The sequence below is a fragment of the Phyllobates terribilis genome, unplaced genomic scaffold, assembly GCF_046119375.1.
Source record: "Phyllobates terribilis strain yellow unplaced genomic scaffold, ASM4611937v1 Scaffold_231__1_contigs__length_3143052, whole genome shotgun sequence".
NCBI lineage: Eukaryota > Metazoa > Chordata > Amphibia > Anura > Dendrobatidae > Phyllobates > Phyllobates terribilis.
Genome location: NW_027362991.1, coordinates 2,404,946 through 2,425,404, shown reverse-complemented (window position 1 = coordinate 2,425,404; position 20,459 = coordinate 2,404,946). Strand labels below are relative to the sequence as shown.

General features: G+C 40.7%; 1 protein-coding gene across 1 annotated transcript; it reads left to right on the top strand.

Moving 5' to 3' along the window:
- The first annotated feature begins 278 nt into the window (after window positions 1–278).
- Window positions 279–15,290, top strand: LOC141215225 (protein spinster homolog 1-like). Its single transcript, XM_073665548.1, has 15 exons — window positions 279–486; window positions 659–724; window positions 975–1,111; window positions 1,460–1,611; window positions 2,312–2,381; window positions 2,998–3,137; window positions 3,230–3,382; window positions 3,556–3,745; window positions 3,954–4,019; window positions 4,697–4,795; window positions 6,072–6,243; window positions 8,630–8,646; window positions 12,880–12,983; window positions 13,107–13,364; window positions 15,002–15,290. The coding sequence occupies exons 1-15, from the start codon at window positions 279–281 to the stop codon at window positions 15,288–15,290; spliced, it is 2,121 nt and encodes a 706-aa protein (XP_073521649.1).
- The last annotated feature ends 5,169 nt before the right edge of the window (window positions 15,291–20,459 follow it).

The window sequence follows — 20,459 nt, the reverse complement described above, 5'->3', positions numbered from 1 at the left end:
TATATATATATATATATATATATATATATATATATATATATGCTTGTTTTTTTTCTCTTTATTTTTGAAATCTTTATATTTTATTATTTTTTTTATATTAAAGAAAAACTTTTTTTGCTGAATTTGACCTCATTTTTAGTCCCTCTAGGGGACTTAAACTTATTGTTGTTCGATTGCTTATTACACTATATACTGCACTACCACGGAATTGACTGAGACTAATGCAATATTTTTACCGTCTTGTGTTTTTCTCCAGTGTTTGCAGGGCTCTGTTGAACATGGCATCTCTCTTCAATTCCACCCCAAAAATGCCACTTCTATTAGAAGATGTGGAAAAAGGAAAAGACCAGCAAGATGAGGATGAAAACTGCGAAGAACAGGACCTGCACGCCCGGACTGGAGTCTCCATAGTCCGCTCTTTCATTATTGTAGGCGTTCTAACCTTCATCAATCTGGTCACCTTCATAGCTGCCTTCACTTTCGTAGGTAAGTAGGCGTAAACCGGCTTATGTCGGGGGCAAGGTGTATAAGGCCCAAAACTGCAAAAAAAGAAGAAAATCTTCATGGCCAACGAGAAGGCTCGTTAGCTGCTGTGATGTCTATTCCTGCACTTCTCTAATTACAATAATCATTCGTGTTCTTCTTTTTGTTCTGGCAGGAGCGATTTCTTACCTACAAAGCGCATTTAAAATGGACGACAGCAAATCCGGCCTTATAAGCTTAGGTAAACTTTTAACATAAAATCCTATTCTATAGGTCACTTGTGAGGACGGCTGGAATCTCGTGACATCATAAGGTTCCAATTTAGTAACGTTCACATGATGGCCGCCTTTATAGTTACCAAAAATGCAAACAGTGATGAGGACGGGAGAAGTGTTTTCAGTGCAACAGTTTAAATAATCCTCAAATATAAATAAATATATGTTAAAGAAATCATTTCTATTAACTGTGACCTCTTGTTTTTCCCCTTCTAGTATTCACGATCAGCAGTGTCCTGTTTGGTCAAATCTATGGATACCTGGGTGACCGCTGGAACAGAAAATACATCATGTGTGCAGGGATGTCCTTCTGGTCGGTCATCATTCTCTGCAAGTCCTACGTTCCCAATGAGGTAACTGATCTAATTGGTAGAAGCATAAAGACTTAAGGCTCATGCAGACGTCTGTGGATCTCGGTGCCATCATGGACAATAATGCACGGACTGGCCGCGGGTCTTCCGACCCGAGCATCGCTATCACGCTGTCAGAGATCGGACCGGGATCCACCGACGTCTGCATGAGCCCTAAAGCCTCTCACTTGTTTGTATGTAGATCAGTATTTTGCATTAGTATTTGCAAGACAAAAGTGAGAGCGGGTCCAAAATTAGGAAAAGTTTATAATTTTTCCATTACCGTATTTCTTTAGGTGTCTTAGAAAACTTTCATAAATGGTCACTGAATATTTTTTTGTGTTTTCACAGTATTTTACAGTTTTTCTCCTAATTAATGGACTGTCTGGAGCTGCAGAGGCAAGTTTTAAAATAACTGCCCCCTCCATCATTGCCGACGTCTTCGTGGGAGATCGGCGCAGCCGCGCGCTTAACTTGTATTACTTAGCAGCACCCTTTGGCTGGTGAGTGTAGATCTATTTATTGTTTTAAGGAGGGAATCATAGCCAAACTGTCTAAGAGTAAGTCCGACAAGGCGGATTTGCTGTGGACTTTTTTCGGTACGGATTTTGCTCTACAGATGCATGTACAATACATATGGATGGCGTTTCAAAAACCCCTCCGCAAGTAATGATCATGGTGTCGCAACACGTAGGGGGAGGATCAGCAGTGAACCAGCAAACATTTCTGGAATTGCTGCAGATTTCTAGGAAATTGATTCAAGACTCTAAATGGAAATATTTTTTCAGCAATGTCAAGACTTTCCCTAACAGAAAACTGCACTGATTGCTATGGGCAAAAAAGTTTTCTGCTAGACAGTTTGACTTTTAGCACTTATGACAAGAGCTCCTCAAAGAATGTGAAGACTCAGAATGATCTTACACTTTTTATTGTTTTTTTATAAATCATTTAAATGGACATAGGAAATGTTGTAATATATCTTATCAGGAAATATACTTATTTCCCTTCATTAATTCACTGATAAAAATCCATCTTCAGTGACAAGACAGATTGTAGCTTTATGCGGCATGGGGTAACAGTTGCTGCTCATAGAAGTCTATGGAGGGGGTGGAGTAGGAAGGAGGAGCCGGAAAAAGGCACTCAAAAATGTATATGTTTATATGTGTGCAGAAATTATGACAACTTTGTTTTTGTTTTTTACAGTGGCCTTGGTTACATCATTGGGTCTAAAGTGACAAGTGCATTTGGTGGCGCCTGGCAATGGGCCTTCCGGGTAAGTAATAGGTCTGAGGGATCTTGTGGACAAACTGTGAATCTTAATTATAATTCCTGAATCGTATTAAAGGGAATCTGGCAGTATGTTTTTCCATTTGATCTGAGAGCAGGGGCCCTGTAGGGGCAGAGCACCTGATTCCAGCGATGTGTCACTTACTGCTCCTTGTAGATGCTTTAAAAAAAAAATCACTGTTTTATTAGCAGGAGATTATGACGAGGGGACTAGTTGTCTCGTGCCATGTAGTCCTCCTGTTCTGTGTAACCCCGACCCCACCACTGATTGGTGGCTTTCTGCCTATGTACAGTGTGCACAGAAAAATCTACCAATCAGTGGTGTAGGCAGGGTATACAGAGCTCAGCATTCAGAGTACTGCTAGATCTGCAGCAGAGAAAACTGGGATTTTATCAATACTTCACCAAGCACACCAGCAAGTGACACATCGCTGGAATCGGGGTCTCTGTCCCTGCATTATGCTGCTCTCAGATGCGCAGCAAACACCTCGTCGCAGATCCCCTTTAATGGAACCAGTTCCACAACAGTCTGTGCTCATGTCCTTTTTGTGATGAAACCTCTGTATATGTGATATGTGATGTCTCCTTCTTCATCTACACAGATCATCTCTGCTCTGGGCCTGGTAGGAGTCCTGCTCATGGCTGCATTTGTAAAAGAACCGTCCAGAGGAGCTGCAGAGGAAAAGAACAAACCACTGAGCTTCAAAGGATGGCTTATGGATGCCAACCAACTGCGTAAAAAGTAGGTGTCTTCTGTGCATTGATTTATGTCACTGATCTCCCCCGTGACTTCTGCGTCATTTACAAGTTTTTTACCCTTTTCTCTCTCTGCAGCCGAAGTCTTCTGTTTTCTACTCTTGGGACTATTATGGTAAAATTTGTGGCAGCTGCATTCGGCTTCTGGGCTGTTACTTTCCTGAAGCGTGCCCGGGCTCTCATGCTACAGAAGGCGCCATATCAGACTCAACTATCCAACTATGATGACAGGTACAAGTTTAGCAAACTTTAATTTGACATTCACTGGTGGGAATTTAATTCCCCCTATGACCGTTTTCTCTCTAAAAAAAAATATTTATATTTCAAATTATTATTATATCAAATTATTTATATTTCATTTCTTCAAGCTACTTTACTAATCTCTTTACCGCTTTTCTTTGCAGTCTGATTTTCGGAGGACTTACGGTCATATCTGGCATCCTTGGAGTTGGAACAGGGGCGGAGATAGCCAAGAGATGCAGGAAGTACAACCCTCGTGCTGACCCTATAGTTTGTGCGGTTGGATTGCTGGGCTCCGCCATTTTCCTGCTGTTGGCTATTATTCTTGCAGACATCAGCCTTGTGGCCACTTATGTAAGTACCTGGAGTACAGATTGCTTTCATCCCCTTACTGGGTCTCGGCTATAGGACCGAGCAGTAGAAATCATAGACTATGGCGGGGGCTGTCTATGAATGTACGGAGACTGGGGTGGATGAATGGATTATAAAGACAAAACCTATGGGGGATAGGAAAGCGTGCAAGACACAAATGTTTATATGTATTGTTCTTTACTCTCTGCAGGTGTTTATATTCATCGGGACCATATTTCTGAGCCTGAACTTTTCAGTTTCAACTGATATCCGCCTGGTGAGTGGAGAAAAGCGCTAAACTTATCATAGCTATAATTATATGTATGTAGTCAGTCTCTATGTTCTGTTTTTACCCATCAAATGCCCCATAATCCTGGCTGTGCCCAAGCGTCTGTTGGGTAATTCCCAACTAAAAATAAACCTGGCGCAAGATGATTAAAAACTTCTTTAGTAAAATCTCAGTCCACAACATGTCTGGGCTTCTTATCTATCCTGGCTGATTGTGCATTTAAAGGGGTTGTCCACTACTTTCACATTGATGCCCTACCCGTAGGATATGGCATCAATGTAGGATGGCCGGGGTCCCGCACGCGGCACCCCCGGCGATCAGCAGTTATTGGTATCTGCAGCGGCTGCCACTGGCCGGAGGGGCTTACCTGCGGTGTTTGGCCGTCAAGTTATAGTGGTCACCGCGGTGTACTGCACATCCACCTCCTATTCAATTGACTTGAATAGGTAAGGACTTCCGGCTGGTGGCAGCCGCCGCCGGCACCGATAACTGCTGATCGGAAGGGATGCCGCATGCGGGACCCCGGCCGATCATACATTGATGCCCTATCCATAGTGGACAACTTCTTTAACTTAGGCTTCAAGTATGTTCACTTTGTCCATGTTCTCTTGTCTCGTTGGGTTCAGTGACTCCTTCTGCTCATTCAGAATATTCTCTTGTTTCAGTATGTGGTTTCTCCCACAAGGCGATCAACAGCACAGGCGTTATCGATGGCGGGGTCCCACCTGCTGGGGGAAGCTGGAAGCTCCTATTTCATCGGGCTAGTAAGTAGCTGTTACATATTCTCACATCACTTTAGGGCTACATTCACACATCTGTTTCCATTTGTACATTGTCGCAAAACAGACCATTTTTCTCTTGTGTCATCTGTTTTTTTAAAAAGTGAAGGTGGTAGACTGTCCAAACTTTATTTATCCATTGACTCTTAATAATGGATCAATGAAAAATGGATGAAACACAGATGGAAAACTGAAGTACAAAGTATATCATCCTTTCTCCATCCATTTTTAACAGATTCCTATAGACTAGAAATAGTAACCCCAGTTTTAATTTTTATTTCATAAATCAATAGTACAGTACACATGAAAATAAGAAACGTTGGAATATATCTTTTCAGAGAAATCTGCTTCTTTCTCCTCTCGAACTGATCGTTTATTCTCAAAGTTCTCACTGTATTCAGTGAAGCATTACTGGGATAGGAGATGACAGTTGGTGCTTATAACATTCTATGGAGAGGAAAGAGGGAGGAGCTAGAGGCAGGCTCCCCCCATGTACATAGAATCTGATCAACAGCAATTGTCATCTCCTATCTCAGTAATGTAAAAATCTGTCTTCACTGATTACAGATTTTATCTGTGAATTAAGAATGTTATAAATTAATGGAGGAAAAATAAGCAGATTTATCTGATAAGATCTACCACAAAGTTGCTTATTTTCACGTGTACTGTATTGATTTTATAACGACAGTTACTCTTTACTGGCCAAGTCTGATCCGCAGAACGGATGAGAATAGGACATGCTCTGTCACAGAGGAGTTTTTAAAACTCGCTGTAGCCTATTCATAACATACTTAAAAGGGTTCACCGGGACTATTTGATTTTTTTTACTATGGGCTAACAGGCAAGTCGTTGCTAAATACCTGCCTGTAGTGCCCGGGACCGATCTCTGCCAACACCCGCGATTCAGTGGCCTCCCCTGATATCACGTTGACAGAGCAGCATCTTCTCTTCCGCTCTGTTGACGGGGTGGCAGAACTCCAAAGACAAGATGTCCTGGAGTTACGTCACAGATTATCTGCTGAAGAAGGATGTCACAAGTGTCCTGTTCCCAGACAATGTGTAGTACTGGAGCTGCGGATACTGGAAGCATTGCTGTTCATAGTTTGGAGGAGCCGCTATCTGCAGTGAGGCACCTTCTCTTTCTATGATCACCAGATTTCATTGGTATCCATTGACTGCTGTCAGCATAAACGTGTCCAGTCAATTATGTTTTTTTACTTTCATTAACCATACATAATTATTTATCTCGTCTCATCTTCAGATATCCGACCGCATCAAAAGTTACAATCCAGACTCGGCTCTTTCGAACTTCCGCAGTCTGCAGTACGCCCTCATGGTTTGCCCCTTTGTGCTGGTTTTCGGAGGAGGATTCTTTTTCGCATGCGCCCTCTTTGTTGAAAATGATCGTAAGAAGGCAGAGACAGAGTCTGAAGGTACGTGCAGAAATAAGTTAATTATCCGATCATATCTCTTACAGAATTGGATTAGCATTAGCTCCATAATTAGTAAATGTAATACCCAGCATCTGTATAATACATCCATCCCCATAACAAAGCTCCATAACATAACATTAACAAAGCTGCATAACATAACATTAACAAAGCTGCAATTAACTTATTATTATGACATAAATAGTTTTATCCTAAGGCTATGTGCCCACGATGCAGAAATGCTCAGGATTTTTCCTGAGCGTTTCTGCATCTCCCCTGGAAAAAAAAACGCATGCGGATTGTACATGCGGATTGTACATGCGTTTTCCTGCCAGGGACATGCGGAAGTGAAGCGTTCTTCACATGCATTTCCGCATGCGGGTTGATAAGCGCTTTCCAAGCGATTTTAGCATCACTTGGAAAGTGCTTGACAACTTGGTCACACTATATAAATCCATGCAAACGGCATGGATTTATATAGTGTGACCCCAAAGAATGGTTAAAAATAAAAAAATAAATATATACTTACCTTCCGATGGCCCCGGCAGTCTTGCTTCACTCCGTCCTGGCTGCCGGCAGATCGCGGTACACTGAAGGACTTGCCAACGTCAGCATCGCGTGACCCGTCACATGGCTATGACGTCAGCGCAGGTCCTTCAGTCCACCGCGATCTGCCGGCATGGGAGGACGAGCGCACCGCGGCCCGCCGGAAGGTAAGTATAACATATATTTTTTATTTTATTCTTTTTTTTACAGGTACTATGGCACCTGGGTGTGGATGTCTCCTCTCCTCCACACCCGGGTACCATCCCCACAATGGAACGCATACATCTACATATACAGTGATGCGGAGTCCATGCGGTCTAATGCAAGTCAATGGCGGAGAAAACTCAGCGCTTCCGCAAAATAATTGGTAGTGCTGCTTTTTTTTACGCAATGATAATCCGCAGCGGAAATTTATGCAGCATGTGCACAGCACATGCGGATTATCATTGGGGAACATGGCAGACCTTCTACCATGCATTTTTTAAGCGTTTCTGCAGCGTTTTTGCCGCTGCGGAAACGCTTAAAAAACGCATCGTGGGCACACAGCCTAAGTGTGACCCTACCCTACTGATATGGGGCTGATTATATGACATAAATTGTATTTGAAAAAATCTGCTATGTCTTTTTGGTGGAATCTACTTTTAAGAGAACCTGTCACTCGCCATAAATATACATTTATTTTAACCCGGTATAAATGCTGCTATTCTCCTGAATACGGCATTGTTTGTCTCTTGTTCTCAAATCTCCTTGTTCCTGATAGGTCTCCCTGCTCCCTATATATTTATCCACTATTTTAGCCAACTGGCCGTTGTCATCAAGATGTTTCTCAAAAAGAGAAGTTTTTGAGGGTCACGCCCACTTGGCAAAAATAAATACAAATACTAGATTTACATAAAGGGAAAAGGGGGCAATTTCTCAGGAAATTAGAATCTTGAGGAACAAAGGACGAACAATGCCAGATTCAGGAGAACAACAGGATTTACAACGGGTAAAAAATGGTAAATGTCGGATCATCTCGTTCAATTGTTTTTATTTAACATTTACAAAAAAAATAACATTAAGAAGGAATATAAATTGGGGAGGGGAAAAAGGAGTAATGGGGTAACAATGGGAAGTTACAGGAGAGAAAGTAAAGGCAAGGCTAGTCATTATTATTAGTAATAAACAACTATTATAACTTTGACCATAATATGTGTAAACAATTAGTTTGGTATATATCCGGTATTGTTTGTTTATACAACTATTTTAGTTTTTAAGTTTTGGGTTTAGCCTGAGTAAAAAAAAACTCTTCCACTATGGCATTCATCTAACTAAATATCAGTTACAACATTTTTTCACTAATCGCAAAGTTGAACTTAAATATTGTGCGTTGATGCCCTTTCCATTACTTCTAATATTGATGGAGGAATTATTTGCTTCCATTTTGTTGCGATTAAATGTTTAATCACCAAAAAGATATGACAAGAGATATGTTGAAATTTGGGTGGGATTTCTTCTAGACCTTGTGATAATAATATTAATTGTGGTGTAAGTGGAATATTGGGTTTAGAAATTCATAGGAGTAAGTTCAAAGTTTCTTTCCATAATTCCTTTATGGACAACTCCAAAATATGTGTAAAATGTCTCCCGGTTTAGCACAACCTCTCCAGCATAGAGGAGGTTGGGAAGGAAATGCTCTGCGGGGTCTCATTGGAGTAAAGGAGCACCGCAGCATAATGTTATAGTGCGTCTCTTGGAAACACGTAGTGGCACAATATGTCAGGTTTAATGCTTTACTGTACATGTAGATAATCCTTCTGTATCATTTTATATCAAATAATTTAATTTTATTTCATCTTTATAGACTTTGTCCTGAAGGAGGTAATATCTACAGCTCCATAAATTAGAACTTTTTAAAGCTGGACCTGAGGAAAAATGAAAGGTAAGATAAGATGGGAATAGTCAACTTTAAGTTTTTTAATTTTTGGTAATGAGAATATATAATTTGAGAATATAATTTGAGTGGGTTTTCAGATCCTATTATTTCAGAGTTAGAATTTTTAGTTTCTTTCCAGGCCAGGTATCTCTTCTTAGAACTATTCAATCCTTTTACAAGAGGAGATAAAATATTAAGTACCAATTTTATTTTTTTAAGGGGATGAGTGATAATACCAGATGGGAAATATATTAGTTATACAACCATATAAATCATCGTATAAAACTGTACACTTGTTAAACTACGTTTTGCTTCTTTTGTTGGAGACAGTGGCTCCAGCTTTGCGGCACGAATCATCACGTTGTACATTCAATGTCCGTTCCGGCTATGACAACTTGCTGGAGGTCCTAGATTCATTGGGGATCTGCAGGGGTTTGTCTGACATCTTTAAGTTCCTGGATGTCTTTTAATGTTTTAGAAATACTTGATCTTTTACTAAAGCTAAAATAGTGGGGAGAAGATCCTTTACAGTAAAAATAGTTCTATTTAGATCTAGCTTTATTAACGCTACATAATCAATAATTTATTTTTTAATTTAAATTTATAGATTTAAAAAATTGCACTCATGTACTTCTTAGATATCCATGAAATGCTTAGTGCCGGCCAATATGAAACATTCTGGGTTTAGGAGTCCAGTGGGTGGTCTCAGATCTCACATAGTGATTGTCAGCCCCCTCTATATGAATGGGGGGTACAGTCCTAAACTAAGAATAAGCCAATATCACTTATCTTAAATCTTTTCTCACAAGGCTAGAAATCAGTAACCAGGAGTACATTGCCTGCCGTTTATATATGATATCCAGTTGTTTCATCTTCAGTCATATTTATTATTTCTACAGATCACTATTCCGGAGAGAAGCCTGATTGTGATCCGTCAATGAATATAGAATCCAGCCGGATGTGACGACTCTTCCACAAGGCGAAAACAAGTCAGAAAAAAGAGACAGATTCCGGGCTCGGGCTCTGTTCTCGCATACGACATTTACTGGACTTTCCGCAGTCAGATGAACTCACGGAATAAAGTGAGGTTCCTGCTGCATCAAGAGGCAGATTCCGGGCTCGGTCTCTGTTCTCACTTCTGGATACGACATTTACTGGACTTTCCGCAGTCAGATGAACTCACGGAATAAAGTGAGCTTCCTGCTGCATAAGGAGACAGATTCCGGGCTCGGTCTCTGTTCTCGTCCTATCATGATTAGTGCCACATTGAAGACTATTGGGCAACACGGTGGCTCAGTGGTTAGCACTGTTGCTTTGCAGCGTTTGGGTCCAAACCCAACCAAAGAGAACAACTGCATGGAGTTTGTATGCTCTCCCCGTGTTCGCGTGGGTTTCCTCCGGGTTCTCCGGTTTCCTCCCACACTCCAAAGACATACTGATAGGAAATTGATAAATAAATAATTAAATATTATTTCAACTATTATTGAAAATTCTTATATTTGACTCCTTGAATGAAGCTAATAGTCAGTGTATGATAACATATCTGAGCCTCTGTATGGGTCTTCACAGTGCTTAATAGAGGCAACTGGGGGTCAACCCAACAAATCATAGGAGCCTCAGGTCTGGTCAATGATTCCTCCCCAGGTCCACACATTGCATTCCATGTCCTGAGCTCACGTATGTGATCAGTCCTCCATTATGGTAAATGGAAAATATAGAAACAACCAATCAAAAGTCTAACACCTTACTGCCCTATGACATACTATTACATCATGGGCACATGGGATTAAACATGAACTGTGCTATTTTCATGGTAGTCGTGCTGTGCAGGCTTAGCAGCTGAGCCCGCACTTCAAGGAGAGTTGGCTGCAACTGCCGACTTTGGTGTTAGCACCTATCCCGACAGTTTAACCCTTTAGATGATGCGGTCAATAGCGACCACCGCATCAATATGGTGGACAGAAGGAAGGGGCCCCCTCTGTACCTTCATTATTACCCCCATGTTACAATCACGGTGTATCGATGGTTATCATGGCAAGCTGAGACCTAACAACAGCCTCTGGGTCTATCAGCAATGGAAGCTTGTTGAAAAAAAGAAGGATCGCTTCACTGTACCAAACTTTTAGGGTGCTCTGAAGAAATAGGTAGTATAGATATCAAAAAAGAACTTCGGCACTCCAATATGGATGCAAAAAATTGGTTTTTATTAGCAGAATTCCCCTTAAATGAAAAGCAGGCCAACGTTTCGACCTAACATGGTCTTTCTCAGGGCCTATGCTAAACATCAAAAGAATATATCCCATCAACATTTGTATATAAACAGAAAATAAGGAAAAACAAAATATACACATACATCTACTTATAAATGATGTGGAATAACCCACAAAAGATTGTGAAATAAATTTGTAAGGTACAGTAGAATATGCAAATAGCGTGCGTTTTTTTAAAAAAATGTTTATATATGTATATAAATTCAAGAATAATGATATAGTAGGAGACCTCATGCTGCCACAAGAATATAAAGTATATATATATATATTATATATATATATATATATATATATATATATATATATATATATATATATACAGTACAGACCAAAAGTTTGGACACACCTTCTCATTTAAAGATTGTTCTGTATTTTCATGACTATGAAAATTGTACATTCACACTGAAGGCATCAAAACTATGAATTAACACATGTGGAATTATATACTTAACAAAAAAGTATGAAACAACTGAAAATATGTCTTATATTCTAGGTTCTTCAAAGTAGCCACCTTTTGCTTTGATGACTGCTTTGCACACTCTTGGCATTCTATTGATGAGCTTCAAGAGGTAGTCACCGGAAATGGTTTTCACTTCACAGGTGTGCCCTGTCAGGTTTAATAAGTGGGATTTCTTGCCTTATAAATGGGGTTGGGACCATCAGTTGTGTTGTGCAGAAGTCAGGTGGATACACAGCTCATAGTCCTACTGAATAGTCCTAAATAATCAGTAACATGAAATATATTCAATTATTATAAAATGACAAACAATCTAGTCACCCATACTGAAAGCCCAGTGAATGACCCACAACTTAAAACTTTAATCAGTAGCATAGAATTATCCGCTAAACCCTGGTTTATTATCCTATCCAATAGACACTGGACAGAGTGAGTTTTATGTCATATAGGTAGAGGGATTTTTGGGGGGGATATAGGAATTTTTTATTCATATTGTGCTTCATACTCCCTATTAAGTCCTTTCGGAGTGAGGATCTGTAGCGTATGTATCCAGTATAGCTCACGTTTTTTGAGGTTTTGAATCCGGTTGCCCCCCCCGTCTATTTGGCGGAATGTGATCAATTACTTGATACCTTAGTTGTGAAATGTTGTGGGACATAGCTAGAAAATGTGCTGGTATAGGTAACATCATGCGTCCACAACGAATTGTTGATTTGTGTTGTGAAATGCGGTCTCGGATATGTTGGGTGGTCTCACCAACATACGCGAGACCGCATGGACACTTAATTAGATACACCACATACGTGGAATCACAAGAGAAATATTCTTTAATAGAATAACGTTTGCCAGAATGAGGATGTGTAAAAGTGTCATCCTTAGTAATATTTGAACACTGTAAACATCCTAGACACGGGAAAGTTCCCCTCCGGGGGGTGGCCAAGGTGCGTTGGATTGGTCCCTTATTTGTGGATCCCATGTCAGCTCTAACCAAATGGTCGCGAATGTTTCGGGATCTTTTATGACATAGTAGGGGGACATCAGTAAATTCCTCTATATCCGGATAAGATTGCTCTAACAGGGACCAATATTTTTTAATGCACTTGAATATCTGTCCCCCAAAGGGGTGATAGGTGTTCACGAAAGTCAGTTGTGAGTTATTATTCCGTCGTGAAGTAGGTTGGGTGACCTGGTTCAAGATATGTGATGGGTAAAGACCATGTTAGGTGGAAACGGACTGCTTTTCATTTATGGGGAATTCTGCTAATAAAAACCAATTTTTTGCATCCATATTGGAGTGCCGAAGTTCTTTTTTGATATCTATACTACCTATTTCTTCAGAGCACCCTAAAAGTTTGATACAGTGAAGCGATCCTTCTTTTTTTCAATTGACTGTTTCTTGGGATTACGCTCCTGTGGCTTCAATGTCGTTCACAACCTTTGCCTTTAATCAGGAAGAAGCAAGTGGAATACTTGCACATGTCACAACTCCCGTTACATTTCTCCACACCCCCACTGAGGAAGTACGCATAAGGGACCTAGAGAAGGAACAAAGGAGGTATACCGCTTTGGATCTACACTGCGTTACTCTCGCAGAATATCACAAAACACAACGAATTCCACGAGGATTAAGAGTCAACCTACGTCCTACTCTATTTAATGATAACTCTGATTATTGCAGTAAGTTCGAGGGGATCCTCAACAAATGCTCAATGGACATTATTGTGTTGACAATTGATTTTCTCCAGAAGGAAATAACCAATCTACATACTAGGATTGCCTCTACTGAGCAACAATTGAGTAATACGATTTCATCTGAAGAATTTACAACACTGAAAAACAAAGTGGACAAAACCATTTCTGAATATCGCAACGAACTCCAGATCCAGAAAAAATCTAAATTTCTATGTGACGCTGAAAACTACCTCAATAATCAAGTGTATAGATGGCGCTCTTCAGATCAAGGCAGAAGCAGCAGATCATACAGGCGAGGATACAACTCTTCTCCAGGCCGACACTCCTCTACAGACAGCAAACGAGGTACCTATCAACCAAATTATTTTTTGGATCAACGCAGAAACCGTCCACCAAGAATAAGACGAGGCGGGGGAGGCGATCGACAGACAGACAACGCTCGGATGACAACTCGTTCTCGGGTAGGACTAACATCGTGTATAACATCTTCTCACAATCCTTAGCACCGGCCGAATTAGACCTATTGCAAAAAGGTCTTTCATTTAGCCCTACACCTGCCTTTGATACATTCCAACTGGAGCAAGAACTACAACGCTTTTATAGAACCTTAAGATTGAAAGTCCATTTTTCCTCTGGTAGGGGGCTTACTACTGATCCTCCAGGTGCCTCTCAGAGCAGCCAGAATGATGGAATGTTCTCTTTACATGGCTTGAAACTGCGTATTCCTAGCCATTTCCAACCGCCTTGTGCATATTATCATGTAGAGACATATATTGACTTGGTCCAGAAAGACATTAATGAAGTCCTACAAGCCATAAAGAGAGGCGATCTGCATAACAAAAATAACCTCAACCCTGAGGAAAGTATGGCCCTCTCCTCATTGAAAAAAAGGAAAGAACTTATTGTAAAACCAGCTGATAAGGGGGGAGCAATTGTTATTATGGACCGGTCTTATTATATATCAGAGATATACACTCAATTGAATGATACTGAAACGTATCTACCTATAACACGTAACCCCACCACAGAGGTAGCTAATTTAATTAAAAATTTAGTCTCACATCATTCTCAGAGAGGCACAATCGATTCCAAACTGTCAGAATTTTTGGTCAATCCAAACCCAATAATGCCGGTATTTTATACCTTACCCAAAATACACAAGAATCTATGGGCACCACCCGGGAGACCTATTGTAGCCTCTACAGATTCTATTTTGTCACCCTTGGCTATTACATTAGAAAAAATTTTAACACCCCATATTCAGAAGATTACCTCATACCTTAAGGACACTACCCATTTTTTGACATGCATAAGAGAATTAGGACCAATCCCTACTAACAGCATCCTAACAACAATGGATGTCAACAGTCTCTATACTAGTATCAATCACCAGTAGGGCATTTGTGCCACAATAAAATTTGTAAGAGCCCATACTACATTCTCAGCCGATCAGATTGACTTTTGCAGTGATTTATTAACTTTGATCCTCACCAAAAATTTTTTCATGTTTGAAGATCGTTTTTTCTTTCAAAAGAGGGGTACGGCGATGGGCTCCAATGTGGCACCCCCCTATGCCAATATCTTCATGGGGAATTTTGAGATAGATCATGTATATACTCACCCTCTGTTTGAAAAGCATGTGCTATGCTGGAGACGTTTTATTGACGATATTTTCTTTATTTGGACTGGCACAAGACAAAACTTAAAAACTTTTTTTGATGACCTTAACAGCAAAGTTACTAATCTGACATTTACCATACACCAAGACCCACATTCCATACGTTTTTTGGACACACGGATTACACTCGTTGACACAGGATATCTAGTCAGTGACTTATACACAAAACCAACAGATAAAAACAGTCTATTGTTGTATTCCAGTTCTCACCCGGGCCATATTAAAAGGTCATTACCAAAATCACAACATAATAGGGTGGATCGAATAGTGTCTACTGCAGATTCTAAAAAAATTAGACATGAGGAGATGAACGACAAATTTCGACAGAGGGGTTACCCATCACATATCTTGAACCAGGTCACCCAACCTACTTCACGACGGAATAATAACTCACGACTGACTTTCGTGAACACCTATCACCCCTTTGGGGGACAGATATTCAAGTGCATTAAAAATATTGGTCCCTGTTACGGCAATCTTATCCGGATATAGAGAAATTTACCCCCTACTATGTCATAAAAGATCCCGAAACATTCGCGACCATTTGGTTAGAGCCGACGTGGGATCTACAAATAAGGGACCAATCCAACGCACCTTGGCCACCCCCCGGAGGGGAACTTTCCCGTGTCTAGGATGTTTACAGTGTTCAAATATTACTAAGGGTGACACTGGAAGTGCATTGAGGTGAAGGGTGCATTGCTGGAAAAGGGAAAAAAAAAAAACTCTTTAAATATCTTAGTTTGCGAGTGTGAACGAGCTGCGTGAGTCCGGAGCGTAAGTGCGAACGAAAGTAAGTGTGTGACTTGTTTTTCAGTGACTTTGTATTCAGGGAGTTTGGAAGGGAGGACTTTGGACTGAATTGCTGACTGTATTTCATTAATTCTTTACTTTACTTTTTACTTAACATTCTGTATATTGCAATCCCCATTAGGAAATGAGCTCCATTATTGACAATGCTATCCAGTGTACATCTTGCCACATGTATGTATTCCTTGAACAGCAGGTAGAGGTTGCTTACTGCTGCGCGAGATGTGTGCACGTTGTGCGTTTGGAAGCCCAGATACTGGATCTAAATGAGCAGCTGGCAACACTGAGATCCATTGACAACATGGAAAGGAGTCTGCTGCTCACTGAGCAGCAGCTTACTGGGGTAGATGTGGGGGAGGGTGGTAGTCGGGAGCTGCAGGACAGTGAGGTCGCTAGTTGGGTGACAGTTAGAAGGGGTGGTAGAGGGAAGAGTGCCAGGGAGGCTAGTCCTGATCTGGCACACCCCAATAAGTTTGCAAAGTTGGCAGATGAGGGGAGTGATGGTACAGGGGTAGCACTACTGCAGCAAGGCATCTCCGGCTTTCAGGGGACGAGTGTCAGCTCCAGTAAAGAGGGAAATAGGAGAGTAGGGTAGGCTAGGCAGGTGCTGGTAGTGGGGGACTCAATTATTAGAGGAAAAGATAGGGCAATCTGTCACAAAGACAGGGATCGTCGAACAGTGTGCTGCCTACCTGGCGCTCGAGTCCGGCACATCGCTGATCGGGTTGACAGATTACTGGGAGGGGCTGGTGAGGACCCAGCGGTCATGCTGCACATTGGCACAAATGACAAAGTTAGAGGTAGGTGGAAGGTCCTTAAAGATGATTTTAGGGAATTAGGCTGCAAGCTGAAAGCAAGGACCTCCAAGGTGGTATTCTCTGAAATACTACCGGTACCACGTGCCACGCCAGAGAGGCAACGGGAGATTTGGGAGATAAATAAGTGGCTCAAGAACTGGTGTAGGAAAGAGGGATTTGGGTTCCTGGAGAACTGGGCCGACTTCTCAGTTGGCTACAGACTCTACGCTAGGGACCGGCTGCACCTTAATGGGGAGGGTGCAGCTGTGCTGGGGGAGAAAATGGCTAGAAGGTTGGAGGAGTGTTTAAACTAGGGATTGGGGGGGAGGGTATTCATTTTATAGGTGGGGAAGATAGTGCAGATAGTGACCTGGGCACAAATAAAGAAATTGGGGGTGGGGTTAGAACAGTCAATAAAGTAAGATGGAATAGAGGTACAGAGAGATACATAAAATGCATGTACACTAATGCCAGAAGCCTCACCAACAAAATGGAGGAATTAGAATTAATTTTGTTGGAAAATAATTATGACATGGTAGGGATATCTGCGACATGGCTGGACGAGAGCCATGACTGAGCAGTTAATTTACAGGGCTATAGTCTGTTCAGAAATGACCGTACAAACAAGCGAGGGGGGGTGTGTGTTTATATGTAAAATCATCCTTAAAACCTGTCTTGCGGGAGGATATATGTGAATCTAATGAAAATGTAGAGTCCCTGTGGGTGGAGATAAGGGGAGGGGGAAAAAATAATAAATTACTGATAGGGGTTTGTTATAAGTCTCCAAAAATAATGGAAGTAGCGGAGAATATCCTCGTAAAGCAGATAGATGAAGCAGCGACTCAAGGAGAAGTCATTATTATGGGAGACTTCAACTACCCTGAAATACATTGGGGGACAGAAACATGTAGTTCAAGCAAAGGAAATAGGTTTTTGACTACTATGAGAGACAATTACCTTTCACAACTGGTTCAGGACCCAACAAGAAGGGGGGCACTGCTAGACCTAATATTAACCAATAGGCCAGACCGCATATCAAATATACTAGTTGGGGGTCACTTGGGTAATAGTGATCACAAAATAATACGTTTTCATGTAACCTTTAATAAGATGTGTAGTAGAGGGGTTACAAAGACACTAAACTTCAGGAAGGCAAATTTCCAACGGTTAAGAGATCATCTTAGTGCAATAAACTGGGACGATATCCTGAGACATAAAGCTACACAAAGCAAATGAGAGACATTTATTAACATCCTGAATAGGACCTGTGCACAATATATACCCCTTGGGAATAAACATGCTAGAAATAGGAGGAAACCACTATGGCTAAATAGAGCTGTAAGGGGCGCAATAAGTGACAAAAAGAAAGCATTTAGAGAACTAAAGCAAGTAGGTAGTGATGAGGCATTAAATAAATATAGAAAATTAAATAAATTATGTAAAAAACAAATCAAGGCAGCAAAGATTTAGGCAGAGAGAATTATTGCCAGAGAAAGTAAAAATAACCCCAAAATATTCTTTAACTATATAAATAGTAAAAAACTAAAAAATGATAGTGTTGGCCCCCTTAAAAATAGTCTGGGTGAAATGGTGGATGAGGATGAGGAAAAAGCCAATATGCTAAATGATTTTTTTTCAACCGTATTTACACAAGAAAATCGCATGACAGAAAACATGATTAGTGATAACAAAAATTCTCCAGTAAATGTCACTTGCTTAACCCAGCAGGAAGTATAGCGGCATCTAAAAATCACTAAAGTTGACAAATCACCGGGCCTGGATGGGATACACCCGCGAGTACTGCAGGAATTAAGTAACGTCATAGATATAGGCCGGTAAGCTTAACCTCTACTGTGGGTAAAATCCTGGAGGGTTTCCTAAGAGATGCTATAATAGAGTATCTGAAGAAGAATAACCTCATGACCCAATATCAACATGGGTTTACGAGGGACCGTTCCTGTCAAACTAATCTGATCAGTTTTTATGAGGAGGCAAGTTCCGGACTGGACCAAGGAAATGCAGTGGATGTTGTGTATATGGACTTTTCAAAAGCTTTTGATACGGTTCCACACAAAAGGTTGATACACAAAATGAGAACAATGGGGATAGGGGAAAATATATGTATGTGGGTTAAGAATTGGCTCAGTGATAGGAAACAAAGGGTGGCTATTAATGGAAAACACTCAAACCGGGTCTCAGTTAACAGTGGGGTACCACAGGGGTCAGTATTGGGCCCACTTCTTTTTAACATATTTATTAATGACACTAAACTCTGCAGGGTAATCAATACAGAGGAGGACAATTTTATATTACAGGAGGATCTATGTAAACTAGAAGCTTGGGCTGATAAATGGCAAATGAGCTTTAATGGGGATAAATGTAAGGTAATGCACTTGGGCAGAGGAAATAAAATGTATAATTATAAGCTTAATTGTAAAACACATGGCAAAACTGTTACTGAAAAAGACCTGGGTGTATTGGTGGACGACAAGCTCAGTGTAGTGGCCAGTGTCAGGCTGCTTCTGCAAAGGCAAATAAAATAATGGGATGCATTAAAAGAGGCATAGATGCTCATGAGGAGAACATAATTTTACCTCTATACAAGTCATTAGTGCGACCACACTTAGAATACTGTGTACAGTTCTGGTCTCCGGTGTATAAGAAAGACATAGCTGAACTAGAGCGGGGGCAGAGAAGAGCGACCAAGGTTATTAGAGGACTGGCGGTCTGCAATACCAAGACAGGTTATTACACTTGGGGTTATTTACTGTGGAAAAAAGAAGGCTTAGGGGTGATCTTATTACTATGTACAAGTATATGAGGGGACAGTACAAAGAGCTTTCTACTGATCTTTTTACTCTGAGGCCTGAGACGGGGACAAGGGGGCATCTTCTACGTCTAGAGGAAAGAAGGTTTAATCATAATCACAGACGGGGATTCTTTACTGTAAGAGCAGTGAGACTATGGAACTCTCTGCCGTATGATGTTGTAATGAGTGATTCACTGTTAAAATTTAAGAAGGGCATGGATGCCTTTCTTGAAAAGTATAATATTACAGGTTATAAATACTAGATTCCTTGATAGGGCGTTGATCCAGGGAACTAGTCTGATTGTCGTATGGAGTCAGGAAGGATTTTTTTTCCCCAATGTGGAGCTTAGTGTTTACCACATGTTTTTTTTTTGCCTTCCTCTGGATCAACATGTTAGGCTATGGGTTGAACTAGATGGACTTAGTCTTCCTTCAACCTTAAAAACTATGTTACTTTTACACATCCTCATTTTGGCAAACGTTATTCTATTAAAGAATATTTCTCTTGTGATTCCACGTATGTGGTGTATCTAATTAAGTGTCCATGCGGTCTCGCATATGTTGGTGAGACCACCCAACATATCCGAGACCGTATTTCACAACACAAATCGACAATTCGTTGTGGACGCACGATGTTACCTATACCAGCACATTTTCTAGCTATGTCCCACAACATTTCACAACTAAGGTATCAAGTAATTGATCACATTCCGCCAAATAGACAGGGGAGCAACCGGATTCAAAACCTCAAAAAACGTGAGCTATACTGGATACATACGCTACAGATCCTCACTCCGAAAGGACTTAATAGGGAGTATGACGCAGAAGATGAATAAAAAATTCCTATATCGCCCCCAAAAATCCCTCTACCTATATGACATAAAACTCACTCTGTCCAGTGTCTATTGGATAGGATAATAAACCAGGGTTTAGCGGATAATTCTATGCTACTGATTAAAGTTTTAAGTTGTGGGTCATTCACTGGGCTTTCAGTATGGATGACTAGATTGTTTGCCATTTTATAATAATTGAATATATTTCATGTTACTGATTATTTTTCTTTGTCTTGTAGGTTACTAATTAAGGTTCCCAGGGACCTCCGTAACGAATCCCATGCATTTTTTTCTTTGACTCTTCAGGATCCCCCTCCTTATTTTGCAATTTAATATAATATAATCTGTTTTTCAAGTATTCATCTCCTATAGCCCCTCCTAAGGTTGGCTCACCCTGCGTTATTCTGCTCTTGAT